Raw genomic sequence first — 13,236 nt, 5'->3', positions numbered from 1 at the left:
AAGCTGTCTGCCAGGTAGGGGAAAACAACAATCCTTTGACAAAACAACAGAGCAAATAACTATTTAAAAATTATTATCTGTATGACATTTTAATTGACTGTTGGTGGTGACAAGAAACAGCAGCCACCCAATGGGCAACAAAGATTCCAGTTTATTGTATAGTCACAATCTGAACAGCAGAAATGACAGAAGCAGTGTATTGCACCGTGTGAATATAGCAATTTTACAAGAAACAAATTCTCTCTTATACACCCAAATACGGATCCCCCTGTCTCTCCTACTTCTCATTTTTCAGTGCCCCGGCATGAAGTGAGTTGGCCTCATCCGCTTTCAGCTCCCGCCAAACTGAAGGAGAGCTAATTGTGCATCATTAATTAAACAGTATTACTTAAGTCAGTCGGAGGGGGTTGGGAGTTGGAGGGGTTGGATCTATATCAAAGTGTAACATATTTAGACGATGAGTTTGAGGAAGGAAACTCATTATGAAACCAAACAACGAAGCCAGTCACAGTCTGGACATGATAAACAGCTCATACAATGAGGTTGTTTACCAGAACCACCATCTGTTTCTCTGGGATACAGTTTTACACAGAGCTGCGTAATCTCGCGATAAACGTCCGTAGGCGAGCTGCACCCACGAGAATGTCGTTTCGCGCGCTGAGGCTAAGCTCCAGTCACATTCCAGATTGACAGCTCTAACATCCAATGAACTTGATGTGCTCAGAGGAGAGAAGCAAATGGGGAAGCTGAATTTTTATAGCAGGCGGGATATCAAAGTCTTGAAGAATAACTCATTGATCAGTCTCCAACAAGGCATAGAGTTGGTCGCACAAACCATTTCAAAGAAGTTATTTGGGGAAAACGTGCGCGCTATTTCTTAAACGTCAGTTTCTTATTTTGACTTGGACGAACAAACAGGTAAAGCGTGTTTTCCTCATGTTCTATTAACTTTTAAAATTGTACTCATTGATATATTGATCCCGTAGCTAGCTTACTATGGTTAGCTAACTTGACAAAGTCCTACCTCGTTTCTGTTTGGTTTACTACACTGTGTTCCCTAGCCAGCCAGATGTGAAATGCAAAATGAAAAAAAGAAAAAGGTCACCGGGGCAGTTTTCGTGCAGATGAATATACTGAGATTTTTTACCGTTAACATACCAGCTGAAAGATATGTAACAATAAGTTCTAACGTGGTTTGCTGTAAGCATTGATATGGGTGGGTGATGAACTTGACCACAGCGAGCTGTTGTACTGTGTTGTTTATCTGTAGTATAGCCCCACAATGTGCAGCACATGGTGAAATTCCTTCTAGCTTTGCCACTTCACTGTTTACTACGAAGCAAAACAAATGCGCTAAACAGATTGCTTATTTCCCTGTTTTTCCGTATTGGCTTGTGTTGAATTAGCTCATGTTTTTGTCTGCATATTAAAAAAATGAATGGTGTCGGCGAAGTAATGCATCTTAGGTGGGAGGAAGTAGTTTGTTTTCGATGTTATTACTTGTGTTTTGTTGACTGGTGTTGGTTTATTTCGAGCCAGCAGAGCGAACAGGACCTCAGCTGAGAGCGCAAAAGTAAAAGCCAAGCTGGCCGCTTATTACTTGATAGGGTCAAAGCACGATCTACGTGGGTAATTGATCGCTTTCCTAAAATAATAATCGATTCTAAACTGCATATAAGGCAATATTTCGGTGTGTTTTATTGTCAGAGACCGAAGGCACATTGTTTGCTAGCGCTCCCTCGCGTCCGGATGTGCTTGCTTTTAAAAGAACTGGGAGTGGCCTGCAGCTCAGTTTCCCGCACTGTATTTAAATCAGCTTGTTCCCTCCCTTTCTGATACTCTGCTGAAGTGACAGCCCAGTGCTGACAGCAGCGTAATACACTGACCCGTGGAGTGAAATGGTCATATATCTGCAGCTGGGAAACATTTAATTCATTGTTTGACTGAAGTTAATGTGCTTTAGACCACAAAGAGAAAAGGCCTAATCTTTAATGACACTGTGCTTTCAAAAAGCAGTACATCAGGGTTTTTAAATGCTGGCATGTTGTGGATTAATGGCTAAAAGGAAAAGGAAACTGTACTGTAAACATCCATTAAAAGGCAATGGAAATAAACTTGCAAGACAAAGAAAAAACAACAAAAAGCTCAAACATAGTAAAGTGCAAGTAAACACAACAGTGCGTACAGAGCTTGCACATGTTCAATTTAAATGGCATTGTGGCAAGTGTCATGTTACATTTCATAAACAGCCCAAAGAGTAACACGCGAATCCCAGTAAATACAAATGACCAGCAGACACAGTTAAATCTCAAACTACAATGAAAATGTGCACTTCAGTGTTTTGAGTTAATGTCGGCCACTGTGGCATGCATGTTGGTTTCCCAGTAAATTTGGCAAACCACAGAAAAATATGATTAGCACATTTTTATCGTTATTTAACTTTATAAAAATGTTTTGTTTACTACTTTGGAACACTATGTAATAAAATGTCTGCTGGAGTTAAAAATGTATGAAGTCAGATGATCCAGTAATGGCATTTTTTACTGCAGTTATTTATTGTGTTCAGTAAAAAAAAAAATGCAATGATTGTTGGGGTAATAACGGGTCATGGTTTGGCTGTCGACACAGGGCAGCTGCAATGTGGATTCAAGTGCGCACAATGGATGGGAAGGAGACCCACCGGGTGGATTCCCTGTCCAAACTCACCAAGGTGGATGAGCTGCGTGTGAAAATCATGGAGCTCTTCAAGGTGGAGCCGGAGAGGCAGCGGCTGTTCTACCGTGGCAAGCAGGTGAGAAGACACGGTTGAAATTTTGCTCAGGGAGTATGAAAGCTTTTCAGACTATTAGCATTTAAGAAAGCAAAATCTTTAACATGGTTAATAGAAGTAATTTCCTCTGTTCTAAGGTTATGTATTTAGTCACACCTAACATAAATTTTCAGTTTTTTTCGGGAGATACAGTTGGTGGTTATAGAAACATGCATTAAGATGAAGGTTTAAATATGAATTTAAATAGCCTATTATGAATAAAATATCTCCTTTATGACTAACACCGAAACACAAAAATTGTGTGTAACCAAATACAATTTTTTTTTTTGCCAGATGGAGGATGGCCATACCATATTTGACTACAATGTGGGACTGAACGACATAGTGCAGCTGCTTGTCAGGCAGAAGATAGCCCCTGTTAATGTCATCAAAAGCAAGGACAAAGAAGCTGAGCTCTCCGACTCTGATTCGGGCTGTGGCTCAACCCAGAGTGAGTCGGACAAGAGTTCCACTCATGGTGAGGCAGAGGGTCAAACTGCCAGCACCTCTGCCCAGACAAACACCCCAGAGCTCATCGATCCAGGGTTTGGATATTATAAGGTGCGTTTTAAAGCTGGTATTTGGGATTAAATTGTGGTTACATGTTATATTTGCATTGTGGGGAAGAGGAGAATCAAATATTTCCATCAGGGGTAGGTGGTGAACAGCTGTACTGTGTGACTTGCATTCAGCCCACGTTGGGAAGAAGTCATGAAACAAAGTCAACTGACATGTGTTGACCCAGTTTGATCAACCGACAGTGTGGGTTTAACTTGACTGTTGGTCTTAAAGGAATAAATGATGCTGTGCTGAAATTCTTAGCCATTGCCACATGCTACTCTATTGTTTCTCTGTGATCCAGCACATGTTAGTGTCAGGGCTGGACAGCTAAGACATTTTTTAATACTTGCTGACATTAAAAGAAAGTTGTTTGTATTGCTACCTCAAACAACAGCTGTCATCCTTTGAATCCTCCAGATAATTATGTTGAATTCAGTCTGAGTGTAACTCAACGTCAGGTCACTCTCACAGCTGTGTAGGCCGCTTTTTATTAAAGGGGGGGCTATAAATAAACAGATTTACAGTGGGATGCACTCACCACCCTTCATTATAAACAGGAAATGTCCATCACCATGCCAGTACTCTTTGTCTGAACTACTTGTCGGATGGTGGAATAGCTTTGGAAACCCCCTCCTCCCTCCCACACCTTTCCAAAGTCAAATTGTGGGGATTCTGTCTCACAGTAAATTTATGAAACAGACAAGCTGACCTTCATACCCACTTAACATCATGATTGGCCAGCTGTGCAGAGGTGAGAAGGGAGCCAGGGCTGGCACTTCTCTCTGTAACACTCTGTTTTTGGTTCATTACACAACTGTTTCTGACACTGTTCATGTCTACAGGCGAGTGCAACACTGTCTTCCAGGAAAGACTGTGTGAAAATGTGCAGCATTATCATATTTGAATAATTATAAACACATTTGATTTCTGACAACACATTGTACAAACTAGTTCTTTTTGAGTATAATCCGAACATGAGGTGCACTGTGTAACCAGAGCTCAGTTCAGTGATTACTGTAGCAGCTCCTTTTTAAATGAGATCGCCATTCATACACTTCACATGAATGTATTTAATTTCAATGAGGTTGTGGCGTAGTGGCTTGGATGTGTTTACAAAACTTAAGATATTTTCTAGATCTATTTTTCATGCTGAAAAATATTTATTTATTTATTTATTTTTGGAACATTCTTAGAACACAAAAACAACATCTGCTTTTAAAATGTTTCTGCAGATCTGTCTAACCTTTCTCTTTTTTCTTTGATTTTTGAAGATCAATGAGCTGGTGGATGCAAGGGACTTGAACATGGGAGCGTGGTTTGAGGCCCAGATTGTGAATGTTACAAAGACAACAAAGACGCCTAAAGAGGAGGCTGCGGAAGCACAGCCAGCAGAGGAAGAGATACTTTACCATGTTAAATATGAAGAGTAAGAATCCTTTTTCTGTTACTCATAATTTTTTTCCAACAGCTTTTGACTGTTAATCAACACTTAAATTAGTCCCGAACCAAACTAACAACCCAAGATTCGCTAATTATCAGTGTGTTGACATAAAAGAATACACAAAACTTAACATCATAATAAAACTTGCAATGAAATTGATTAGAAATGGTGGTGGGATTATGTTGACTTGCTGTGAGCTACAGGAAGTAGATGGGGTGCTAACATTCAATCTTTTCTCAAGAACAAACTACAAATTAATTAACCAAAACAAACAGTGATCCAAAGACGAATATTATTGATGCTCCTGAACCTGAGGAGAAGTAAATGGTTGTTACTGTGATGATCATTTTTGGCTTAACAAGTGAGCCTCAGCCTATCAGAGCTGTAGTGATGGAAAGGACGTGAATGCGCAAAACTAACTTATACAACAGTAGTTAAATACTGTGGGTTACCTTACATCTTTTACATAGCCAATGTAATAAATTGTAGAGCTCCATCCAGAAGAGACTTACATTTTTACATTAAGATATCACATGATGGCTTACCATATATGACTCAACAGCCAGGGTCGGGCCCAAATTTTGCTTAGTTGGAGACTAATCTTGCTCATGTGAAAACATAACATGCACTTTCATTGGCTCTACTACTGATATGAAGTCATGACTTCCTGCTGCAGCTTCACATTAAAGGCTTATGACGGATCCTCATGGAACAGCATGATTTCAAATTAAAATTCTTGAATGCATACTAGAATAGATCTTTATTGTCACTTTTCCAAAACAATGAAACACCATAGTAGACAAAGCAGTGGCATTGCCATCGAAATAGTAATTCTGGGACTAAAAGTGAGCTTAAAAAGAACTTTGTGTGCTGCAGTAACAGTTGAGGCTTTCGGTTTTCTGTGGTATCTCTCTGCCCTCCCTGAAAGGCGCTCTTGCGTTGGCGAGTTGGCAAGTTGGCAAGTGTGTTAGTATTGGAGGGAACATTCATCTGAGTGGTGTAGTTGTTTCTCACCATTCAAACATACGTTTTATACATTAGGCTACACTCCCAGGCAGAACTGTGTAGGAAGCACCTGTGGTGGTGTGTGGCTTGTCTCTGAACTGCAAACTGATATGGTGTAATATTTTCTGTCACAGCTACCCTGAGAATGGTGTGATACAGTTACTGGCCAAGGATGTTCGTCCGCGGGCACGCACGGTGTACCAGTGGCACCAGCTGGAAGCGGGAATGATCGTTATGGTCAACTACAACCCAGATGACCCCAAGGAGCGCGGCTACTGGTATGACGCTGAGATCCAGAGGAAGAGGGAGACGCGCACCCTGCGAGAAATCTATGCCAAGATCATCCTTGGGTAAGGGCATTGTTGTGTGTAAGGTAGACTTATAACACTGTGTAGGGGTAATTACCACAAGTCTGTGCATCTAGCTCTTTGGCAGGTGAACATTTTTATCTATATCTTTCAATAGATTTTGAATGCCACAGTAGCAGTTTGGCAGAAGTTGAATTTCTGCTGTGGTATAAAAGTAGATTGCAAAATATTTTCTGTACTTCTAACATATTAAGTTGAAGTATAAACCATTGCCTTTTCATATTTGGATTATAGTATTTGGATATTTGTTTGCAGTGATGCTGGTGACTCTCTTAATGACTGCCGGATCATGTTCCTGACTGAAATCTACAAAATTGAGGAGCCTGGTTCTCTGAGTGATGATCCACCTGGATCTGAGAGTCCCCTGAAAAGTAGGTTTAAGGATGTTATTTTTAAATTGTGTTGATAGCACTTCACACTGTCCTCAGACTTAAGAATAATAATCAGGATTTTGATTTCAACTCTTTTCAGTGTAGTTCATGTTACTTAGTGACTCTACCCAGTCCAGTGTTGAAATGCACTATTTAATGTTATAAAATGTATTCTCCAGGATCAAATGGACCTGAGTGCAAGCACTGTAAGGATGATCCCGATAAAAACTGCCGCTGGTGTAACTGCCACATCTGTGGCATCAAGCAGGATCCGGACAAACAGTTGCTGTGTGATGAGTGTGACATGGCCTATCACACCTATTGCCTGAACCCCCCACTCACCTCCATCCCTGAAGATGAGGACTGGTCAGTAAGAACAGATGCAGAACCCCACTGTTCCCAATATGTTCAGAAATCCTGACATTTGTTGAAATATAAAATTGCAAAATGACTGGTCATACTTTGATGACTAAAGGGCAGTCTTGTGATTATTGTGGCTCTTGTAGTAATTGCAGCCTGTATTTGTAAAGGCAAAGTTTTCAAGTACACTCAGTATTGGCAAGAACTGAATGTTTTCAGTTGTTCATATGCTATTTAATATTCAGTGTTCTTAAAAAGCTTTAAAGTCTCATCCACAGTTCTGTTGTTCAGTGGGCATGAAATGTCTGGGCTACGTCAAGACATTAAACATGATTCTTATTTAGAAATCAACAGGCCATTCACACAGTCTCACACTACTTGTGTCATGTTCTTGATCACTTGTGTTAATACTATGTACTTGACTTGACTTGACCTTTTACTCTGTATGCTGTAACAGGTATTGCCCAGGTTGCCGTAATGACACGAGTGAGGTTGTGCTGGCTGGAGAGAAGCTGAAGGAGAGCAAGAAGAAAGCAAAGATGGCTTCTGCCAGCTCCTCCAGCCAGAGAGACTGGGGCAAGGTGAGTGCTGAGACAGTACTGCTAGACGGCAAAGCTTATTTAGATATGGAAAAATGATTTGATCATATTTAAAATATGATTTGAATGTATTACTTTGATGGATGGCACCAGTCTGTTCACATGCAAACTCTTTATGTCTTCTTCCTCTCCAGGGAATGGCCTGTGTCGGTCGAACCAAGCAGTGCACCATCGTCCCATCCAACCACTACGGCCCAATCCCCGGCATTCCTGTTGGCTCCTTGTGGAAGTTCAGAGTACAGGTCAGTCCATGCAGCTTGAGAATTACATAATTCTGTTGAACAAAGATTTGAAACGGCGCCCTTGTCTTCAACTTAAGGTTAATGTGTGTCTTTGTGGCAAATAAACTAACTTTGTTCTGGTGGTCTGAAATAACATTTAAATTCTTTGGCTTTTCTAGGTCAGTGAGGCTGGAGTCCACAGACCACATGTAGCTGGAATTCACGGCAGGAGCAATGATGGTGCCTACTCTCTGGTCCTCGCTGGAGGTTATGAGGATGATGTGGTATGCTGTTCTTTTTTAATATCAGTAGTGGTAATATTAAAGATAGTGAGGATAACTTAAAGAGGTTGAAGTTGCTGCTTATTGCCAGTTTTCAGGGGCATCTCAAGTGTCGAGAATAGGTGTCTTATTTAATATAAAATCCAGCTTTTTATCTAAGTGCTAACATTCTGTTACCAAGCTGTCTTTTTTTGTCTTTTCGTGTGTAATATTTGTGACTTGTCTTCCACAGGATGATGGTAATGAGTTCACTTACACCGGCTCTGGAGGGCGAGATCTGTCTGGGAATAAGAGAACTGCTGAGCAGTCATGTGACCAGACACTTACCCACATGAACCGGTATGACACTAAAGACATAACACATTATGACTCTGAGTTTTTGCTTCATTTTATTTAGCATATTTAAGTTGTTTACTGTGGCTGTCACCAGGGCACTGGCTCTCAACTGCAATGTCCCTGTCAACGACAAAAACGGAGCGGAGTCTAAGAGCTGGAAGGAAGGCAAACCGGTTAGAGTTGTGCGCAGCTGCAAGGGTCGCAAGCACAGTAAATACTGCCCTGAGGAAGGAAACCGATATGATGGGATATATAAGGTATGAAGAAACACTGGCCAGGTCACTGTGTGCACTGTGTGTTGGCACACTGCAAAACACAATTATGCCAGTTACTGAACGTTTGAACTGCTAACACATTTAAATAGTCATCTTGTAATGTTGAGCATTCGTTGGTAGTTTTACGTAACCTGTCTTTGACTTCCTTCAGGTGGTGAAATACTGGCCAGACAAAGGGAAGTCTGGCTTCTTGGTTTGGCGGTATCTGCTGAAGCGTGATGATGATGAGCCAGCACCGTGGACGAGAGATGGCAAGGAACGCATCAAGAAGCTTGGTCTCACCATGCAGGTAGACATGATTAAATCATTTTACCAAAAGCGGGGTTTTTGTATACGTAAACATAATTTTTTACTATTTAAAATTTTAAGATTTCTTGTAGATTTTAGAGTAAAATGCAAATAAATTCATTCTGCTCCACATAACCTACAGTGTCCATAATCATTATAAGGGAGGAAAGTCAGAGGTATGGCTCATTGGTTTTAATATATTTGGACCACAATTAATGTCTGTGACTGGGAGGAACAAGCTTCACAGGCAGTTCTTTTTGATAGGGCCAATACATTATTGGTTTGGTCTTTTCTATTTGGCAGTGAGAAACTAGTATTGCAGCAGCATTGCACTCAGTAAGCAATGTTTATATGAAAACATTGTTGGATTACAACAGCTATTACATTTTGCATTTGCCATGTTAACCTGCTGACTGTTGACCTGCTCACTACCCTGCTAATGTTAGTTTAACTGATTAAATTGACTCAGTCTTGTTATTCCAGTATCCTGCTGGCTATCAGAAAGAGAAAGAGAACAAAAATGAAGTGGAGGAGGAGGCAGCAACACCCAGCAAGGCAAAGAGGAAGAGAAAATCTCAGGGCAGCGGTAAGTTCTCTGCTTATGTGACTGTTGGCATTTTTACTTTTACTTTTACCTAGAATTCAGTGACAGTGGTTTATATGAGACTTCTGCAAATCACCCTGGAGCCATGCACTAGGCTTTCTGTGGTATACAGAAAACAATGCAAGTGATCATAATCTCTGGGTGCAGGTGATAGATAGATGTTTTTCCTCTCTATAGAAACTGAAACAAAATCTGCCAACCTTTACCCCACAGCTCCTTACTAAATGGGAAAATGTGTTTTCTTGGTTTGTCAGAATCCACCAAGACCTCACCAGGCAAGACTCCTAAGAAAGTCAAGGTGGAGGTGTATAAGCTTTCCCAGGAGCAGAAGGCCCTCATCAAGAATGACAAGCCAAACAAGAAGCTGTGGGATGAAGCCATGGAGTCACTGTCACTTGGACCGGTGAGGATGACTGTGTATTTGTCCAAGTCACCCCCAGGGTTTCGCTATGCTTAAGCCAATGTTTTGGGGAAACTGGGTGTGTTTGTCTTGCACCCAGGCAGGCAAGTCAAGCTTGAAATTGCTAAACCAGTTCAGTACCTTTATACTGCGGCATTAAGGCTTTAGTTGCTTGTAGTTGAGTGGTGCTTTGTTAGTGCTGGGTTTTGCAGCTATTTTAAACCATGCTCTACTAGGTGTACATGTTTTAAATGATAACTGTGAGATAGTAAATCTCAGACTTAGGAAATAGCTGAAGTCCCCCAAGTGTCAGTAATGGAACAGATTATAACATATTTTCAAATGTTTCTTTTTTTGTCTCTGCAGAAATTTTTGAACAAGGTTGAAGAAGTTTTCCTCTGCATTTGCTGCCAAGAAGTGGTCTATCAGCCCATCACCACAGAGTGCCAACACAATGTCTGCAGGGTAAGAAACTATTACTGTCCTAAAGTTTGGAATCTAAGTGACTCTGTAAACCATAGAAAGTTAATTTTAAGAACCATTTACATCTTAAAAATATGAATATGTTTTCATTGAATATGACCTCTCTGTATGGAGGTACTTAAGCGGTATAGGGGTGTTTTTGATGAATGATATTAGAATTACCCAAAAGATGCCTTCATTTTATTGTATTGCAGTAGTGGTGGGGTTAGAATTTTTAAATGTCTCCAGCCGTAGTAGCTTTTGATCTGCTACATATCCCCCTGACACCGACCTCTGAAATTGAACTGAAACTGTCACCTGGTGTTCTGGAAAATGCAGGAAACCACTAACCAAGGAAGGCCATGACAAAATGAATCTTAAAATCAAAAACTGAAATTTAACAGTACAATAGTAATCTGTTAAAACAGGGAATGTGTAATGAAAAAAATCTGGTGGAGCCCCTGAAAACTGAAGACTGTTGTGTTTCTTTTTACTCCAGGAATGCCTTCAGCGGTCCTTCAAAGCAGAGGTGTACACCTGCCCGGCCTGCAGACACGACCTGGGCAAAAACTACTCCATGACTGTCAACAAATCTCTGCAAAACATTCTAAATCAGTTTTTCCCAGGGTACAGCAACGGGCGATGATCGTTGGTTCTGCTTAGCCTTTGAGGAAACGCGATGTAAACTGTAAGGGGAATTTTCAGTAGAGGCAATAAAGAATCAGCTTGTCTTAATATATTTTTTATGATTTATAAAACTACAATTTTTGAGGACTTCAATTCTACCATTTTTCTCCTTGGATCTGCCATGATGCGTAGTTACTGATAAATCGAAAATTCCTTTATAACTGCCTGTGCCATTACTCCGTTAATACCTTCAGCAGCGATTTTACGCCCAGTGTTTTCGTTCTGCTCCATTAACTAATGCTAATGTTATCCATGATGTAAAATTGTTGTTACTCTTAATTAAAACCCTCCATGTTTAGCACTCCTTACAAGAACGTTAAGTCAAAAGTGGTTAAGCCATTTACCCAACATGTTTGGAGGTTGTTTTGTATAAGACCATTATTAGAATCTGGATCTACCACTAGTTTGGATGTGGCTGGTCATCATTTTGGTGCAGTTCTTTTCAGTGTGATGATGGAATCAGGACTGTAATTGGTTTGCATTCACATCTGACCTGGAAGGCTCTGTTATTTGTCTCCTGTAGCTGCATACTTCTCTGTACTCTGTATTTCTGCTTTTTTAAAATCTCCATTTGTTTTGTTTGTCTCAGTGTTCGCAAACACAGTGGTGCTTGATTTGCAATTAAGAAATCAGTTGACAACTAGAGAAAACCATCAAGGTAATGTCGTTCTGACAGATTCCAAATGCAACATTTTACTGTCCTGGCATGATCAGATGATTGAAATTGCATAAACATAAGTTTTATTTTTTTATTTTAATTTTTTTTGGAAAAGAAGCTTGCTCAACCTAAAGCTGTTTCTTAAAATGTCTAGACCTAACCTACACGCACAAACTGAAACAGTTCAGAGTACAGAGTTTTTTTTGTTTTTTTTTTCTGCTCCCTAGCAGTCTCAGAGGAAGTGTGCCCTTAGGAAACTGTCATCAAACGTGGTTGGATTTCCTAGCTTGTGTATTGGTTCCCTATATATATATATAAGGTTTTTTTTTTTCATATATGACGTTTCTGAAAGTTGGTTTATAAGTTGCCATGAAATTTATAAAACCTTGAAAGCTAAACATGTTAGAACTATAAGGCCATTTTATTCTGTGACATTCATTTGGATTTCCCCTGTTTTAAAAAGGTTTGCTTTGATAAAGTCCAAAGACATGAAAGTGCTTAACCAAGCGTGTAATGTAGAACTCCCTTCTATCTAGCTCTTTAGATGTTGTCCCTGACACTTAAACCTAATTGAGTCTAGAATCTTTATTTGTATTTTTTCTAAAATTAAACGTGTACTTTTTCATCTTTTATAATCTATTACTGCCATCTGTGGGAGGGGGCTATTCAGTCAGATTTTTGTGTCTCCTGTGGTCACTTGTGTTACCTGACCTCGTCATAAAAAGAAAAAAACAGGAAATGCTTGCATTAAGCTGAAACGTTAAGGAAATTCCACACAGTGCTCCTGAAATTTGATACCAAATCAACTAAATTATCAGAATTTGTTATTTACTACTTTTGCCGCTGACTTTGTCCTTTTGTTAATTGATGTTTGGTGTTGAATTTCAGCAGCAGTGTGTGACAATGTCCATCCACATGCCAGCACTTTGAGTTTTGACGGAGAGACAAAGATTTGCATAGACTGGGAAATGTATATTTTCTAAAATTGTATAATTTTTTAGTCCGTTTTGGTTTTTATATGTAGTTTTTAGAAATACCTGCACACGTTTGGTGCAAAGATTTGTCAATACATTTTCAGTGTTATTCAATAAAAAAAGTGAAAATGAGATGTTTGTTAAATTCTTTTGTGGAGAGGCTTTGAACTAATGAAAACCAAAAAAACTTGACACATTGTTCCCCCGTTTTATTTGATTTTAGCCATGACCTTAAACTAAGTAATGAACTGGCTGTATCTTTTTAGGTCTGACAAGACCAATTATATATTTTAAGTTTAAAGCCCGCTCTGCGCTTATTTTAAAGATAGAGTCACTTAAACAGCAAGGGAGGTTAGACAAACTTTTAAACTCTTTACAGGGATCATGAGAACACTAGTAAATATATGTTTACTCGCAGGAGACTTTGACTGAGGTTGTTTTATTTTGGTCATGGTTGACAGAGCAAAACACCTTCAGCCGGCGGTGAGTACGTGCGTGACGTGCACATCGGTTAAGCACGAGCATCGAGAACACGA

General features: G+C 39.9%; 1 protein-coding gene across 1 annotated transcript; it reads left to right on the top strand.

Moving 5' to 3' along the window:
• Positions 1-759: 759 nt before the first annotated feature.
• On the top strand, positions 760-12,832 carry uhrf1 (ubiquitin-like with PHD and ring finger domains 1). The gene is made up of 17 exons (XM_018673039.2): positions 760-918; positions 2,629-2,791; positions 3,104-3,370; positions 4,642-4,796; positions 5,951-6,166; positions 6,440-6,555; positions 6,735-6,921; positions 7,373-7,496; positions 7,649-7,756; positions 7,915-8,019; positions 8,249-8,355; positions 8,447-8,609; positions 8,779-8,916; positions 9,399-9,501; positions 9,774-9,922; positions 10,286-10,384; positions 10,881-12,832. Exons 2-17 carry the CDS (start codon positions 2,639-2,641, stop codon positions 11,025-11,027), a joined length of 2,337 nt encoding a protein of 778 aa, XP_018528555.1. The 5' UTR covers positions 760-918; positions 2,629-2,638; the 3' UTR covers positions 11,028-12,832.
• The last annotated feature ends 404 nt before the right edge of the window (positions 12,833-13,236 follow it).

Source organism: Lates calcarifer, linkage group LG17 (genome assembly GCF_001640805.2).
Source record: "Lates calcarifer isolate ASB-BC8 linkage group LG17, TLL_Latcal_v3, whole genome shotgun sequence".
Taxonomy (NCBI): Eukaryota; Metazoa; Chordata; class Actinopteri; family Centropomidae; genus Lates; species Lates calcarifer.
The sequence above is the reverse complement of the archived record's forward strand: the minus strand, read 5'-3'. Positions and strand labels throughout refer to the sequence as shown.